Here is a 19,363-nt window from a genome sequence, read left to right on the forward strand (position 1 = left end):
TATTCAGAGGAATGTCATGTTTCATCTACAGCACTAATCGTCTTTTCAACCTACGAGTATCTCAGCGTTTAGTTGAGCGTTCAGTTTTAAATTTAACTTGGATAACTTGGGATTATTGGATTTAGAATATTTTCTATCCTTATATGTTACAAAAATAGGATATAAAACACTGCTTTTCAAGGATTGAAATCTATCCTGGTACTCAGGTGTTAAAAACTCTAAAACGTAATGTTAAACATACACAAAAACTAAAAAAAAAATAGTGCGACAATGAAATTGTCACACTATAAGCTAAATTTAAAAAAAACGTAATATGTTGTAAAAGTCAAGCAATACCTGACTGGTACACCAACAGAATGTAGTGCAGACTGGTGAAAATGGACCCAAGCGATGTCACTGTACAGACCAAACAATACATGTCACACGTACCTGGTAAGATGGAAGACTGAGGAAAGAAATCAATGTCGGCATTTCCTGCGGTATCGCGGCACGCTGTAGTATTTTAAACTTACTTATTGACCTGATTTTATATACTTTTAAACCAGGTGCATGGATGCCAACCTGCCATGGGCTATAGCTTTGCCGCAGGTACTACAGATGGACCTGGCACGTTCCCTTTCTCTCAGAATGTGGTGACTGCAAATCCCTTGTGGGACTCCATTCGTAACCTGATCTACGGGCCATCGGAGAGTCAGATGGCCTGCCACTATCCCAAGCCCATCATGCTCACCACCGGAGAGGTCAGTTTCTAGTGTCAAGTGTACCCACAAGATCTAAATATCTAAGAGAGTATCCAATATTAGGACACTTTCCAAATGAAATTTATTGTAGACAAGTTTACATTCAATGTTACTACTTTAAACGTAAGGAAAATACACTTTTTCAGTACTAAGAAAATAAATTGTATACCGGTACTGTACGTAAACGTTTGCCATTTTAAATATCTCAAAAATATTAAACCATCCGGAGCAAAATTGTTCCAACTTACAAGACAAAGCAACCTTTGTTCAGTGTGAATACAAACTTGTATGGTGTAACTACATTAGTTCACTTGAGTATACTGAGTAACAGTCTGTTTTTATAAAAAAACAATGTGTCCACCGTTTGGGTACAGCGAATACAATCTTTTTCGACATGAGATAATTATATTTGAAAGTTTTACTTTGTTGGCTTGTAAAGTAAAGGTTTCAAAGAGAACAAATCACCGGTACCGAGAATTTTCCTAAAACGTTTCGGAATATAAAACTTGCTATACACTTTTATTTTGTGTATTCGATGTTCTGTTATGTTTAGATGACCTTTCCATTCGAGTGGCAGCCTTCTGTGGTGTCCACGCAGCTGGCTCTTGTGGGTGACGTCGCGCTGGTATGTGTGCCGGGGGAGTTCACCACCATGGCGGGTCGCAGGTTAAGGGATGCTCTCAGACAGACCCTCCACTTCGCTTCCAACAAGAACGTGCTCATCGTTGGCCTCTGCAACACGTACGCAGACTATATCACTACTCCGGAGGAGTATAAAGTACGCTAAAATAGTATTAGATCTCCATCTATTAAATAGAACGTCTATTGAATCTATTGAAATTTGAACGGAAAACAATTTCCAGTGCAATTAGCGATTTATTCACTATCTGTACTAGTACAGCGTTTATATGAAATACTCTAAATGTAGCATTAATTTAAGCTGGAGTTATACTCAGCGTCAAAAAGACTTACCCCATCTTAAGTTTTGGATTGGTTTAATGATTGAGAATTGTCAATTCGGAAATGTAAAAAGAAAACCCGAGGACGCTTTTGAAAGATTTCAAAATCAATCCCCTCTTTCAGAAAAAGACAAAAGGGAAGCAATAACAAATTTTACACATTTACAAATTGATAATGAATTTTAATTTTACTTCTTCTTTTATCAGGAACTTCGAAATTTCACATGATGAGTTACTATTAAAAACCTTTGTCCCCTACAAACACCCATCTTTGGAAGAGGTGAAAAATACCGATGAAGATGAAGAGTATCGTATTATTTTAAATTTTATTGATGAAAGAAAAATAGTCACAGGTTTCCAAATTGACTACGTCCAAAATAGCTCAAATTAGGATTTTATATTTTTTCAAACGATATACCGATTTTGAATACTGTCAACAAAAATGGATTCTCTTGTTGTAAATAATTGTCAATAATTCTCTTATTGTAATATCTCGTCAATATCTTTAAGTTGAGAAATTACTTAATGAGTCTTACAGTGATTTCCAAAACCATAGTGAAACTACTATGTAGGAACATAGATTACATAGTAATTAGAACAAAATGTAGATGAAACATCTCCTCCTTAAAAATTATAGTGAAAATGCACACATATATGCTTTATTTTCTATAAAATATTCCCGTTTGAACTTTCTTCCTATTTTTATCTCCGTTAGGCTTTTGATCAAAGACCTAATTGCATAATAATATGTTTCACATTGGGCTTTTATGTTTGAGACTTTATGAATAAAGTAAAAATGATACGACTGTAGATCTGGGCTTTTGAGAGGTCGGATCCATTAAATTTCATAAAGATATAAATACAGTATGTGGTAGTGTATAGGGATAGATATCCTAATCATTCTTTGGAGTAGTTTATCCTTGTAAAAGCCCATATTGCTTTTTAGACAATCATGAAAAATGTGAATTTATAATAACCTCTTTCGATAGCATATACATGCTAAAGACCTTTGAAGCATGTGAAAATTATCTGTGAAAAATCGAAAAATTGGAAACTTGCCCCATACCTTTGAAGTGGATAAATATGTGAAATATGCTGTTATAGGTTCAGAGATACGAGGGTGCCTCAACGATTTTTGGACCGTACACGCTTCCCCTATACTTGGACATCTACAGAAAATTGGCTCAAGCCACTTTGTCTCCTGTAAGTTCCACAAAAATAAACCATTGGACACAAAATGTATTAAACCGAATTTGCGCATACATATAGATATAGTTTTACGGGTTTTAAAAGTATCTGTCTCTCGCTTTAGAATGGTATTGTCGTCATCCATAATGGGCAACGTAACGCAGTATTTTACATTATACGAAAATAATCCTTAACTCCACTATGGATTAAGACTGGATCAACTCTTAACATTGGCTGCCAATTTGACAAGAAGAATTTGAATGTCTCTAACCTCTTCACAACTGGACCTCTTTGATGACAGATGTATTGAACACATGATTACCATCACAATAAAACGAATTAAAAATGGAAATACTAATGAATTTTCGAAAGCCACATACTGAAATGGTCCACTTATGTTTACTGTAAGTGCGAAGAATTCATTGGAACTTCGTTCACGTCATAACAAAATGTGTGATTTAGAAACCAACTGTGATAGCTTTTACTCAGCTGTTTAAAATTAGAAGTGTAATTAAAACTTAATATAAGATTAAACAGCTTAAAATAGGTTTTAAAAACTTCGTATTGGATTTTAATTTTGTAATTGGTTGAGAACTACTCGTAATAGATTTCCTGGAATTTCGTGTTATATTATTAAGAATGAGAACACTAACATAAAGTACCATAGTAAGTAGCTTCCGGTAAAGTTTGGCTTTCTAACTGAGCTTTAAGCACCTTTTGACGCTTACTGAATAATAATTTAGTCACCACTTACGTAATCCAAAAAACAGTTTGGTGTAACTTCGCTTCGAGTTTATGCTTGGTTCTATTCTATTTGTAGTTTTCATTAATGTCACTGGAATTTACGATGACGACATTGCTTTTGTCACAACACTGAAATGACCACGAGACGTTAAATCTACTTTCAGATCTGTTCATGGCTGCCTTCAAATACTAATGTCAGTAAATTAAGTGAAGTATTTGAATTTTTTAAGAGGAATTTAAAAACCATTATCTAAATATTTTAGTCGCTTTGGACAAGAAGCTAAGACTCTTCTAATTCACTTAGTCCTAAAAAGACCTCTGAAATTATTTTCGAAGTGACAAGATTTTCAGGATGGGGGGTAGGGGCCAACTCCACGAGGAGGGACAACGGACTCTATATCTCATTCCTATCACCTTGGAAAAAGGGAAGTCTCTATGTTTCAGCCTCTCTTGCCAGAGCGGGCTGTGGATAACATCCTCTCTCCCCTCCTATGTCCAGGTTAGCAACAGCCTTTAACAACAAGGGAGGTCCACCCACTTCAACCGTCATCATCTGCAGTAGATTAACCAATCCATCCATCTTCCCACCCAAATATCTCCACATTTGCGGTTAGTGATGTGTCGCTCCTGGACATCACATCTAGGCTGTACGTGACACGAATACAAATGGCTTTTGCTGTACCCAGTACAACCGGAAGGTATAAATCAGCCAGAAATGAACCTTCTGGTGTTGAGTACGATTACAAATGTAGCAAGTAATTCACATAATAACGACTGGCATTTAGACAACCGATTACTGCACTATAATAAATTTAACAGTATGAAAAGAGTACAAATACAGCGGATTTTGTAGGCCTACAGTTGTTGAGTAAGATAAATCCCTAAATAAATGTTTTGCACTAAATTACTTCACGTAAAAGTCGTCGTTCAGCTCAATACAAATGCATTGTTTTTCAGGGCATGTTCAGATATGACTGCATCATCATCAGCTTGATCGTCATATGCAAGTTGTTGATTAAACATACCTCCAGTAACTTTAAATTCCTGAATTCGAATCTATTAACCATCAACAACTTTTCCATATGACGAAAAATTTGAAGATGTTTCATTCACTTCAAAACATGGCGTGAACAAACCAAATCCAATTGCTGGACAACATATCGTAAATAAACTAGACCATGGATAATCTATGCTGTTATGTAAAAGTCGAATAGTATCTGTCTGTGTGTTCGCGTGCGTAAGTATTACTTAAAAAGCTATGGAACCGATTTGTATTGAAGCTTTACATGGACTTCATCAGGTTCACTGGTTAACATATCGGCCTATTCCTATTCCGAAAATTTCTCCAGGTTGTCTCTAAAGTTGTGAAAAATCTCATTTTGGTCTCTGAAGTTGCATTACAGCAAACAATTAATTTATTATGAATTGAAAGAACCTGTAAAATGTAATCAACTGTTCTGTGTAAACATTATGTACAACCAACCATAAACAGCACAACCATATGTTTTAAGTAATTAACCAATTATTTCCAATTTGTTATATTTAAGTCTTGAAAACATAGAGTAGGCTTTGAAGCAACACTTCTTATTTCAACTTTTCCAGAACCACTGTTGAAAACCACTTTTAACATTTCTACATAAGAAAGTTAAAAATTTTGGTAAAAATGAACTTTTTTAAGTGTGCATTTTTGCAGATATTAAACACCTTTTACTATACATATAAAAACTGCTATAAAACCCATCTTAGTTGTCCTCTGACAGAAGTAGGCTCCTCAAAAACCTGTATATTTCCTTAATCTGGAAAACAAGGCAAAATAAACAATAACATACAAAATACTAATGCCGGAGTAAATTAAAGTTGCTATAAATATACACTTTATGACATAATTTCTTATTTGTCGCAACGAGGCAAACTTAAAATAGTCGTTGAAACTGTGCGCGAAGCCGAGGGGTATTGATAGTAAGTACGTATATATTATTCTAGCAAAATAATTAGTTAGTTAATATACTTTCAATGTGATCATTGTTATAGAGGCCAGTAACGTGTGTTCAGTGAACAATTTAGAAATTTATGAAGACTGGACTAGAAGTAGAACTGAGGAAATGATTTAGACGATTAGTACGATTAAGTTTTAGAACGACTAAAAAGGCGTTCTGGACTTATTCCTATACATTATTCATAAATATTATGAGGGTGTATGGTATGTAATATTAATTCCAACTAGTACAAAATGTGTTTTTTAGAATAAAAAGAGCGAATCACTGACGAGTAAATAGCGAATACTTATTTTGTAAATAACTCAAAATTTTATTCAGGAAAGTCGATTGGCAAGAAACGAGCCACCTGTGGATTTCTTCAACGACCTCCTCTCCTTGACAACTCCTGTGGTTTTCGACTTCGCCGGGTGGTCCGCACACTTCGGACAGGTGCTGCTGGAGCCACCTGAGACTGTGCTATCCGGTGACACCGTCCTCGCCAGATTCGTGAGTCATTCACTCCTTGTGTAGTAACATACTGAGAGAAGGCAGTTACAGGTAGAGTTGTCAAGTTTGGTGGTACCAGCCTGTCAGTTTAAAGCAAAAACAAAGAATTGAAGAATGGCTGGTAGCAGTTTTATTTTCCAAATCAGGAATTTCAAGATAACTAGGTACTTTGGTGTTATCCGGAGGACACTATTTGTGTAAGTGATTTTCTTACAGAGGACCTACAAAAAACACATTAGAAAGAATTGACATTATTAGACATACTGTGAAAATTACATGTCATTATGACAATCGCTTCTTGTTTTCTGCCTCCCAAAAGGAAGCGATTTCGGCGATGACTACAATGAGGCCTCTTGTTTAGATTAGGTTATCATAAATATGTTACTGGAAGTACCATGGTTAAAGATAACCTTTACGAGCGTTCACGTGGTCTGAGCTTGAATTTTGGTACTATATCACCACTCCGCATTTCTGATGAAAAAATGACGACCGTAGGCATTTCCAATCGGTACTTTCCCTGGCCTCATATCACATCCCGGATCGTTCCAATTTTCTGACTTCAGGTCACTTTGGACGATCTGGTACGTCATCTGAGATCGGGAAAGTACCAATTGGAAATACCCCTGGTCATCAGTGCGGGCTTCGTCGCTACCTTGCACTTCTGGCGAATAAAGAATACCATCCCCCGAGATACTACCTAAATTCAAGCTCCGATCACGTGAGCGCTCGTTAAATTATTATTATTTTTTAATTCGTACGTATTTACCTACTTATATAGTCTAGTAACAAATAGTAGACAAGTGTAGACTGGCCTTCTTCTCGCCGACATTTCTTCCTTTGAGGGGGGAGAGGAAAAGGGGCAGAAAACAAGAACCGGTCGTCATAATGACATTTAATTTTCATTGTAAGTCGAATAAAGTGTTTTATTTCTAATAATATAGTTTTCTTAGGGGCCGGTAAGAAAATCTCTTTCAAAAATAGTGGCCTCCGAATAATAGGTACCGAAAAACTACTCTTGAGCAGGTCTTTCTCCAGCATGGCCAAAAGTTACACAATCAAACTTTGCCATTTAAATTTCCAGGTCAATATAGTAAGACATGTCGTATAAAATATTGTCCTATCTTGCTTAGCTCACAGTCTGTCTGTCTATTTGGGGTGTTAAGGGGAAAAGTGTAACTTTAAACTAAATAAAGGTATAAAAGGAAATTTGCAGTCTATTTAAGACATGGTTTTAAATAATTGTTTAAGAAAAATTATTATATCAATTTTCACAATGGGGTCTATACACAATTTTAAACTGCAATAATTCTAAAACGGGGGATTTTGTGAGCAATTTACAAGAATAGTGAACTATGGATTACTGTCTTATAAACATTTTTATTATGTCATAGTGAAATAATCTTGGTATAAAAATGTTGCAAAAAAGTAAACATAATTATTTTGACCAAGCAAATAAAACGGTGAAGTTTGATAGATTATTTTGTAGACACACTGTATAAATCGACAATATTTTTTTAATGTTTTTAAAAAAGTATTAAAAAATATGCAACGAGGAAGATTACGTAAACGAAGTGGAGTGACCTATATTTAACGAACTGAAAAAGCAAAATTATTTGATACATTTTGAATTCTTGACAATTGGAATCTAGTTTCATGAAATAAAATGCAGAATTGAAAAAAGAAAAATTTAAACCTACAAAAAATAGCAGTTTTGCTGACTAAAGTCTAATAAGTGGATCATCATACCCAAAGTAACGGCAGGGAGGCCGGGGTGCGCGTGTGATGGTGTGTGCGCGTCGGGGCGCGAAGTTGTCTAATCCTCTGAGCCCCCGAACAAACTATAGTGTAATTTAATTATGTGCTCGTCTATGTTTTGTTGACTTAAAAGTTTACTTTATATTGGCATCAATTTTACTGTAAGGAAACTGTCGATTCAACCAAGCTCATATTTTGTTTTGTACTTCTAAATCCACACATCATTTGGCAGTTAAAAACAAGATAGTTTCATAGTAGGTTAAAGATAGTATGCGATATTTGCTTACAACTAAGTTCAATATAAAAAAATGTTCTGTATTGATATATTCCTTGCCAATGATAACAAAGACATCAATCATGTTTGTAATAAACTTTGTGTGGATCGTAATCGTACGTTCAAAAATATCTGTGAAATTATGACACACGTTCAAGCAGGAAAAGTAAACAGAATATTTCATACTAGATGAATGCATGCACAGGTTATTTGGTTTTCATTAACATTTCACCGATTGTGAGTAAATATTAATCAGTAAGTGGTTTGGTTCGAGATTTTGTTTACAATAGTTTTACTGTTTAGCCTTCCCTTTAGATTGCATAGCATTTCACGCGCGCGCGCGCGCGCGCGCACACACACACACACACACACACACACACACACACACACACACACACACACACACACACACACACACACACACACACACACACACACACACACACACACACACACACACACACACACACACACACACACACACACACACACACACACACACACACACACACACACACACACACACACACACACACACACACACACACACATACACAAACTGGATATACAATTATCTAGTTTTGTTTCCCGCAAGCACCTTGCAGGGTGCACTGGGACAATGAATTGTGACCTTCTATTAAAATAAGTAAAGAGTTTGTGAACTGTGAACACACATGGTCAGTTTACTGTATTATTAAATTTAGTACTAGTATTTATATAAGGAGTGCTAGGGCGGATGATTCCTACCTCCAGCCACTGCTCAACACTACTCCGATAGGAAAGTTTCTGGGCCTCCAGATCGTAGAGCAGTGTCACCTGGGGAGCTCACGTGAGAAGACTTTCAAACACCTTAAATAACACCCACTATGCCATTCTCATATTATCAAAAATCATAGATATGGATGGTACATTTGACGGTTTATAATGCTTATGTATATTATCATCTTCTCTATGATATTATGTTTTGGGGATCTTCCCACCATAGACATTTTGAAAAATAAAAATTTCTAATATAAAAAAAACCTGCGATATGGGAAGAAACTTTACAATAAACTCCCAATTCAAATTAAAAATGAACCATCAATAACAATCTTAAGGAAGAGGCTCCGTGAGCTCCTCGTGAATGGCATGTTCTATTCAGTAGACGAATTTCTTCGATGACGCTAGTGTAGCTCTTGACTTTCCGGTGTATCAATTGTCATACCTGGAGCTTGTCAAAATCTGGGAAATATGTATAATTTGTTAAGTTTATTGTTAAGTAAATTATTATTGTTAAGTTTATTAAGTTTATCTGAATTTGATACGTATTACTTAATACCATAGTGTCCTATTACTATTATCTGTTGTATTCAGTATAACTAATAAAAATACAATTTATATATATTAGCACTTAAATTAAATAAGATAATATCGACGAATACTATTTGTATTATTAATATAGTTAACAATATCACCTGTTACGATAGCACTGCTATAATTTGCAACGTTTTGTGAAAAATACAGATTTGAATTTGAATATTAGAGTAACAAATAGCGGAATGCATTCAAACGACCATTGCATTCACTTTAATTACTAGATCATGCGCTGTGCCTTCCGTTACAGCTTGCATAAACTGTTTACATCCTTATTGCATGCTTCCTGTTTGCATCCTTACAATGTCAAATTCCAAATCTCATAAAACACCTGAAGAACCAAAGTTGATGAGATTATTGTCCACTTTTTAGGTCGTTGTGTATGGACGAAGAGGATTTATTCGTTACAATAAGTAATAAATAAATCATTGATGGTTTGTTACTGCTATGAATACATGAATATGAAGACTTGAGGGATCTTGGATTGTTGTATTGTTTTAGGTGAATTGTAGAAAAAAGCTAAACTGGTTATTTAAGATCAATAAGTTCTTTCAAATTAAAATACTGAATGTACTTGCAAATACTTTTGAAGACACCAAAGTCAGAATTAGATTTATGAGTTACGTTTCTCCGACTGTTTGTTTTTTTCCAAGAAAGAAAGGGCAAGAACACAATTTCAGTACAACGTTTACAATAAGTGAATACATTGATTTGTTAAATTTGGGGAGGGTGAAAATAAGCTAGAACAATTCCTGAAGTATGAATATAATTTGTGAGAAAAAAATTCAACTCTCAGTGTGATATCACTATAAATCACATAAATTGATTTCGTTTTTCAAGAAACGCAATGTTATCCACCTTATATAATAATATTATCCTGCTGTTGTTTTCCATTATTCTAGCGAACAATGCACCTTAAATGTATTATTAGAAACTATTCACCAAATAACATGAATTCATCAATATTGATCTCACTACAGAATTGGAAGGGAATCAATTTGAATAATTTTACTCTTGAGAAGATCACCGATTATCACAGAGATGTAGCATCGAATTATTATCAAGCGAATTATTAAACGAAGTGACATTTAGTTCAATTTAATTAAATAACATTACTTCCTCGCCCAACTAGTTGAATGTTCAGAGGTAGACTTGAGTTTAAATTTTATATTAAACTCAATCAAAATTTTCTCAGCAAAGTTATATTTTATACAAGCTTCTTCGCACATAATTTCTGTCCAATAGGAAGGTTGACATACGCATGTCCTTTTTAAATGGCATACCGAACTGAAGTGATATACACTGAAATCTCCTGATCCATTTTTGAATTTAAGGAGTTGTGTTTCGAGGAACTGAAGTAGGAGAGCAAAACAATTTTTTTAGGAACACCCGTTGGTGTTCCATTGAATAACTCGAATTTCCGTAAACATTTCATGAAATTTTATTGAATAGCTCCGACAATTTTAGGAACACAAACTATTTTAGTGGGATCATAAAGACGAAGTATGCAGCTTTTGTAGTTTAAGGATTTATGATGTAATACTTATTGCTTTTCTTTAATAAGAAGAGGCCAATTCCCTTATTCCACACATCTTCAGGGGCCACTGGCCTGTGTGACGGTCTTATTGAAAAGAATCATGAGAAGAGATCATATAGTACAAGGTCGATGATTCTGGTAAAACAGTGCTACAGTCAAAGACAGGATGTGAACTTACGCTATATCAAACTCAAATCCAAAGTCCGTCTTAGGCCGTACTACCAAAGGGTTCCCTATATGATGGAGCCTTATGATAATATTTGAGGTACGTATTTCAGTGTCCATTTAAAATTTAAAAACTGTAGTATATAGTATCTTTAGTGTTACAGAGGCAAAAACACACGAAACTTCATACATTTAATACTTAACATCAGTTCAATTCCCTAAAAGGGCGCATAAGCTAATCCTGCCTCGAGGGCTATCCGGCTTGCTGTCTTGGCTTGTGCCCTTAGTATTTGCGCGGGTACTAATGTCTGTAAACATAATACAATACAGTAATATAGATCCTTGCTTTTGCATCTATCTTCTCTGTATCATATATTTGGTATATTATAGTAATCATATCAATTTTAATATAACTAATTAATCACGTGGTGAATGGTTTGAGTTCTTCATCCGAGGATGAATCATAACAGTGCCTAGTCCCTCAAAGTTTATTCCTTCACCTACTACATTTACCGTTCCACAATGTCAAAGGAAGCCCAATTTCCAGTATTTTATGAGTACTACTGTCATTGCTATTAGCAGTACACTACTCACTAGCGAAATGCTTGCAATGTTTCTTCTCCGAAATATATACTAATTCTCTTGAAAACTACAACAGCTACTGTTGTTTATTCATAACAGGTATAATTTGTTCCTGCCAATCCAAAATTGTAGTCAGTGTCAATGTCTTGGCTAAATCATCCTATAAGTGTTAAAAATTACGATCATATTTGCAATAAATTTTCTTTAAATTGCCTTTCCTTGTATTTATGGGCGGTATTTCGGAATAAACGGATGTCTATATTCTATTCTTATTCGATGCGCATTGTCGAGTAATTTCTAAATCTGTCCACTATGGTATTGTGTGGACAAATGCCCAACCTTTTCACAAAACTTCATATTTATAATATTAATAAGAATTTTTCATTCCATTATATTTTTAGGAAAATACCATGAAGGTTTTATTACAATGTTCAGTCTACATAAAATACTACAACTAACTGCAATTATTAAAACACTTGAAAAATAACTATATGGAATATTAAAAATAACATAACAAATAACACAATAAATAACGTTTTAAAAACACAACCAACAAACAAACGAGGCTATAGTCAGTTCAACTGGTGAAACACGTTTTCCACAGAGTAGAAGCAATAAAAATCAGGTACTCTTCCACTTTTTGGTTTGAACCCTACCTTTTCTTGATCATTACCGGAAGCACCTAGCGCCCACATTGTGTTGAGGATATACCATAGGAAGACACAATATTATTTAACAATACCAGAATGGGTGTTTGTGCAGGTAGGAGCAAATCCCAGGAACCACCTCCAGCACGAAGGCAGCTACCTGACCGTAGAGAGGCTGCAAGGTGAGACGTGGAGAGTCGTAGCCACAGATGCCAGCTGGGAGACTCAGTGAGTAACCGAGCTTTGCATGGAAATAAGCGAAGATTAATATTAGATGAATGTCACCTACACTAGAAAAAGGAATATTGTGGATTGTCAATTGCGCAGTGTAGTGCGGACTGCGGTTATTGCGAGATAACGCCGAACGTAGAACTTATGCGCCATAAGACGGCTTCCGCAGTCAACTTGTTGGAACCTCGAGCGTGGCTGCTGCTTGGATAGGACCAATCCTGTCCTTGCAAGCAGCCCGCCTGCCCGACCATTGGTAGTGGTTCGGTAGTCACCTTTTAGCCGTTGGTCCCCAGGTTTAGTGTTAGAGAGGGCTTCTTAATCCTATTTTCGCCTGGTAAAATAAGACATCCTTTTCTTCTTTATGATCACTGTGTTTAAAGAACCTTTGGGTATTCAATTTTCTTAGCAGATATCGTGGGACATCTAATCTCACAGTACTGAAATTACTGTGACGAATTCCGCATGACGGAATGTAATTGAATAGCGTCAACAGGCAATTAACAGGTTCTGAGTGGAACTTCGACCAATCACTGTTATAGCTCAGTTCATTCGAGATTAGTTTTGCGGACAAGGCAAAACATCTATAATGAAATGTCACACCATTACTTTTAGCATATTAAAATTACAATAATTGGTTAGGCCTCATTTAAGGCACAAATATCCTCCCTTCACATAATATTGTGCAGTCTAAACACTAGCAGAATTGTATGAAAATTGTATTGTGGAATGTTGTTTTGGTGCTATTATTTAAACTACATTTACACACAAACAGAAATTTATTTCTTTTCAAGAAACGTTTTAATTTAGCATCATATTAACCGTTAGTTATTTTATAAGTTATAACGTAACAAAATCAACAAAACTATAAAGACAGTTTAAAATTATGTATTTTTTGTGAATGTGACATTATACGCAAAATCATTATCACAATTAATGGAGTTTTAAATGATTAAATGCTAAAGATTCCCTCAAATACTTTAAACAACTCGTACAATAATTGACGTTTATATTTACAATATTATCCATGGTAAAAGGTACCATTATTGTACGAAGTTTCTCTAAGGAGAAACCGTTCAAAACCAAATTTTTACAATGGATGAATTTTATTGCGCTAACGTAACTGTCCATTGTTTTTGCAATAGTTTAGACTAATCTGGTTAGTACAGTTGATTCCAGTTACCTCAATCCAATGATGGATTTACAACAACAAGAGCTCTAGGATTACTGGCTTTGTTTCAACAATTGGGTTCTGCAGTTAAATATCTGTTCTGGAAGAACATCTTCCCACTAAATAGCTATAACATGTACATATCTCAAACTGTGTAACAAAATTAAGTTCATCTGTTATAAAGTGTATGTAACTTTTAAATTCGGTTTGATGCAGGCAATACATGGGGTATTAATTTACAGTATTTATTTGTGCCAGAAAGAGATGGTCGGTATTTCGGAAATGTTACGAATTCATCAATTTCATAAAACTTAATGTTTAATTTAATTCAGTTTTAATTTAATATCACTTATAAATATTTAGGTAAAATTAGAAAACAGTGGAAGGTGAGAACCAAAGAGGTCAACAACTGAGGACGTTCTCTAAGCAAGAACAAATCAACACACCGTTTTGAATGTTTCTTCACAATCGAATGACAATAAAACTATTTAATTTCCTAATTTACCTTTAAATATCATCGGTACTTAGATGTTATCGTATTTAAAGAAGTCAATTTAAATTAAAACATATTAAACCTATTTACCTTGGTTAAATGTGATCGTTATTTTAATTTACGAGAGGGTAGTAGAGTAGATAGAATTTGTATTCATGTACAGAAGGATTATTCTAGATTAAAAGTAAACAAATTACAGACTTTTAAGACAATTTTATGAAACATATTTTAAAGCGTTAGTGTTACTTGTGATTGTGCTGGCTGTGTATAAAGTACCAAAAACTAAGACAAATTGTAATAGGGAAACTAGGGAGAGTTGTGTTACTCGATTAGGTCAAGTCTTACAATAGTTGAACTTAACTTAAACGACAAATAATGGAATAACGTGGATGCATACAATAATTTGATGGCCGCCTGCGGTTTTCATTCCTACATCAATCAGTACAACAGAAAGGAGATAAGACAGGGTAGAGAGACAAGATCTCAGATAGATCATATTTTTCTAAGAGTAGATAAGATAACAGCTGGATCTACTGCAGTAAGGGTAAAGATATCTGACCGATATGCTGGCTCATAGTAGTAACAATAATTGTATGACTTTACCTGTTAGCAAGTTGCACCTAAATGCAAGTTATAAATATTTAAATGAAAAACTTAAATCTCATATAGAATGTTTTAATTGGAATATTATAAGCAACGCCAATTTAACATGTAATCAAATATACTGTTATGTTGGTGATAACTTAGATCTAATTTATGAAAAGTATGTTTACAAGAAATAAACGAATCCAAAAGCAATGGATTTTAAACATTATGTAAACCTATTGTTAGGTTAAGTAGAATAAAATAGAAGATAAACTGGCCAATGACATGCTCGCCGGACCATGTTGGAATGTTATACAATGGTTGAATTTTATAAAAACAATTATTCCACTATTTGTACTGATTTAGTACCAATTTATACAGCAGTGACAGAATTTGTAATCATCACAGTAAAAAGCTATTAACAAAAACGTAATGGCTGCGGCAGTGGCAGTGGCATGACTCGTAGGTGTTAGCGTTATCAATGACAGCAAATCAAAGGTTATGCAAGTACATTCACCAGCATAGAAGTGCAAATCGGTGTAAATATCAGGGTACCAACTGATTACATTCTAAAAATACATTCTGAACCAGTGTAGTTGTAGTTGTCGGGCTTTGGAAAATGTAAAACGTTTTCAAATAGTTTAGGGACTCAGTTAGATCATACTAGGAACATAGTAATGGAATATGGAACACGGAATATAGGTTATATCTGTAATAAGGTGAGAAGATTTTCTTATAAAACTCACCATTTTATAAACTTGTTACAGTTTTCTACTTAACTTTAATTTGATTTAAACACAGAAAATATACGAGTTAAACTTTAATGTAACTCCCGTTATTGTAGATTTACTAGTTATAGTTTGTGGTTAACGTTCGAGTTCGGAAATCTATAGAGCTTTATGTGAATCAGTTTTCAGATATGTTTAAGAGATATGACTTGGGGTAATGCCTTATACAGGTCACCGCAATAGGATAGAAAATTAATAGATTCATATTTAAAACACATTGTTCCTAAACATGTAAAATTTAATAATGATTTGGATCTTTTTGGATTTAAAAATCTTCCAATACAATAACTGTACATGTCAATAATTGTCAACAATTGTTTGTGTAATAACGAATTGTTAATGAGTTGTTAACGCACAAGTATATTGGCAGACAAAGTTTTTATGTTGTTTCCAGGTGTAATAATAAATATGATAGTAAGATACTTGATATTTTTGTGCGAAAAATTTTTAATGGCCTCAGAGTGTTTTTACTATAAACAGAAAAGTGTTGTAAAAATATAAAAATGGGATAAGAGAAAGTATTCTGTATGGTAGTTGTTGTCTTATTTAAAAATAGAATGTTATTAAATAAATGTTACTTATTTAGTAAATAAATAAATAATGTTATTGAAATAAATTAAATATTTATAATAGTTAAATCACATTAAATGCAGACAAACCCGGATTTACTTCTTACACAAGCATCTAAACAGCGTTATTTTGTGTTAATAAAAAACCTCTTAATTCTTGAAAGTTCTTTCCTTCGGTACCTTTATTTATTCATTCTGTATTTCTTAGTAGTCCTTTAAGTCTTCTATCAACATAGAGTTAAATTTTAGTTGAGATGTTTTACTTGGTGTTTAGATTACAGAAATTTGCATTAAAGATAGTCATAAGATGCGATATCGAGTTTCAGTTTGCAGTTTCTATTAACGGCTATAAAAATGGAAATGTTTAGTCAGAAAATCTGCAAGGCCTTAAAGAGACGTAATGCGTAACTTTTGGTTCAGAAGTAGTTAAGATCTTGCAGTATAAAATATCTCCTTTTTAGATTCAATGTGTAGATTAGTAAGAATCCTTCATTTCTGATTGTAAATTATTTAAACTGATTTTGATCTCCCAGTAAGTATTTAAAGAGCAGTTCTATTCATATTTACTTTGATGCTTTGAAGTGGAAGCGGTAACATTTAAAATTAAGTTTTCAAATAAGAGATAAGATGCTTTCAGTCTAGAGATATAACGTGTTATAATGATATATTTAATTAATAAAGGCTGAGAGGGAATTTCGCCCACATTCAGTTATTTGTAGTGTAAATTCAGCAGTAATATCCGGTGTTAAAAGTGTACAACCACCTCCGTGAAACCACAACGTTTATCAATAAAACACATTTCGTGGAATTTTATTTGTTATTGAGGCACAGTTCAACATATACTCGCAAACTAATTTTGTTTCGTCAGCAATTCATAGATTGGTTCTAACTTATTATATTTACTACATAAATGGATTGATCAATTTATTTTGTTTCCTCGCTAACCAGTAATTTTACTAGCTAGTTTTATTAGTAATGTTTAATAACTAATTCTAAATCAAGGATGCGTATTGGAAAAGTTATAAACAGGTATTTTGCTCTCTAAATAATATTTATTTGATTTCTTCAATGAATTGAATCTGTAAAATATTTTCGCTATTTATGGACTAAAACAAGCAGAATGTACTCATTAGAACTAATGAATCATATTTTGAGGAGTTAATTAGTTTTGAAGGTGGGAAGTGCAAGAAGGTTTCTTATAGATCAGACGCCCAGAAGCGGTCCGAGTAGAAAGGGATTTGGGGCTTGGGTCATAATACTAAAAGGTAAAGGTTTGGTCACTTATTAGGTTAAAGAAACAAAGAGGATTTAGATAAAATAGGTGCTGAGACCAACGTACAACTGTACAATTAGGTTGATTATACAGGGTGTTTGAAAAGTATGGGTACGGCTTAATATTTTAAAAACCACAGGAGATAACATCTATAAACTTTGCACAGTGTCGTATGGCTATGTAAACTATTTTTCCTTGCTATTACCATAACATGCCAACTATGGGGGGACGGCCCACAGAGGAAAACATGGAAATCTTAAATTAAAGCATGGGTCGAGTGATACCTCATTTGAAAGAGCACACTTAGTAGAGTTGAATGCCGCAAACCACATCTCAAAAGGTTTATCCAATCAGAAATGGCGGCTTGTTTTAGGTACACATTGTGAAGTACATTATGCGCTGCCATTTCTGACTGGATCGTCGTATTCTGATGCGGTTGGCGGCGTTTCACTCTACTAACCAATGTGTTTTCACTGACTTTTTTTAATTAGCAAATTATGTTTTAAATTTATAACACAATAAATAAAACTAAAAAACATCGGTATTTATTGTGTTTTATTTATTGTGTTATAAATTTACGACATAATTTGCTAATTAAAAAAATTCAGTGCAAACACATTGGTTAGTAGAGTGAAACGCCGTAAACCACATCAGAATACGACGATCCAGTCGGAAATGGCAGCGCATAATGTACTTCACAATGTGTACCTAAAACAACCCGCCATTTCTGATTGAATAAACCTTTTGAGATGCGGTTTGCGGAATTCAACTCTACTAAGTGAGCTCTTTCAAATGAGGTATCACTCGACCCATGCTTTAATTTAAGATTTCCATGTTTTCCTCTGTGCGCCGTCCCCCCATGGTTGGTATGTCATGGTAATACCAAGAAAAAATAGTTTACATAGCTATATAACACTGTGCAAAGTTTACAGATGTTATCTCCTATGGTTTTTAAAATATTAAGCCGTACCCATACTTTTCAAACACCCTGTATACCTAAAATTACTAATTTATAATAAATTAGCCCTCTAACTCGATCTATTAAACCTTATCTTTCTTCCTTAACAATTCAATAACTTTATATATTAGCTTAATTTTTTTAACGTTTCGCGTTAAAATCCCTCCGACCATTATTAAAATAATAATAAATGTGTTAGATACTATTGTGTATTTCAATACTTAAAGGCTTACATTGCTAATGCCATGATAATCATCTCATATCAAGGAATACTCTGAAGATGAGAAGATGTTAAACTTGCAAAATTTCATTTAAGAATAATAAGAGACACCTTAGAAATAATTGGGATGACAATAACTTCAATAAAAAAGATAGGGTCAGATTATTGAAAAGTTGGCAGCCTGAGATAAAGAATACCGCCACGATGACGAGGCAAACCCGCCCTGTTCAGTCTGAGGTTTACGAGTTAAAAAGAGCAGGCCACGGACTCGGTAACACAAAACCTCGTCAGTTAAATTTTTGTTAACAATAAAACATTCTAAATAGTGGTTAACAAAATTACATGTTTATGATAGTGACTTTTACAGTTGCATAGCAAAACCTATTCGCTAACTTTTGAAACTCCATATCACAAACAAAAGTTAAGATAGTAATTTAATAACTACTTTTCTCATGGAATTCTAAACTGTTATACTTAAAAGTACACTTTATCTATGTTATATGTAAATTTTAGTCTTAATCAGATCACGTGTTCCAAAGTTGTGAATGTTGAAAGTTGCAGTTTGTTTGAAAACGCTAAAGAGCTGTACCTTTATTGTTCTTACCGACTGGATGTTATTGTTTGGAGATGAATTTAACACACAGAATGTAT

The 19,363-nt window shown here is 34.1% G+C and overlaps 1 protein-coding gene across 2 annotated transcripts in view; it reads left to right on the plus strand.

Moving 5' to 3' along the window:
- LOC124361988 (neutral ceramidase) overlaps positions 1-19,363 on the plus strand; it is an 81,039-nt gene that overhangs the window by 60,117 nt on the left and 1,559 nt on the right. For both annotated transcript variants that reach the window (XM_046816106.1, XM_046816107.1), the window contains exons 9-13: positions 546-740; positions 1,294-1,518; positions 2,804-2,902; positions 5,947-6,114; positions 12,543-12,655. In XM_046816106.1, coding sequence (XP_046672062.1) covers positions 546-740; positions 1,294-1,518; positions 2,804-2,902; positions 5,947-6,114; positions 12,543-12,655 — 800 coding nt within the window. The remainder of the gene's footprint in view (positions 1-545; positions 741-1,293; positions 1,519-2,803; positions 2,903-5,946; positions 6,115-12,542; positions 12,656-19,363) is intronic.

Source organism: Homalodisca vitripennis, chromosome 5, assembly GCF_021130785.1.
Source record: "Homalodisca vitripennis isolate AUS2020 chromosome 5, UT_GWSS_2.1, whole genome shotgun sequence".
In the NCBI taxonomy this organism is placed as follows: Eukaryota; Metazoa; Arthropoda; class Insecta; order Hemiptera; family Cicadellidae; genus Homalodisca; species Homalodisca vitripennis.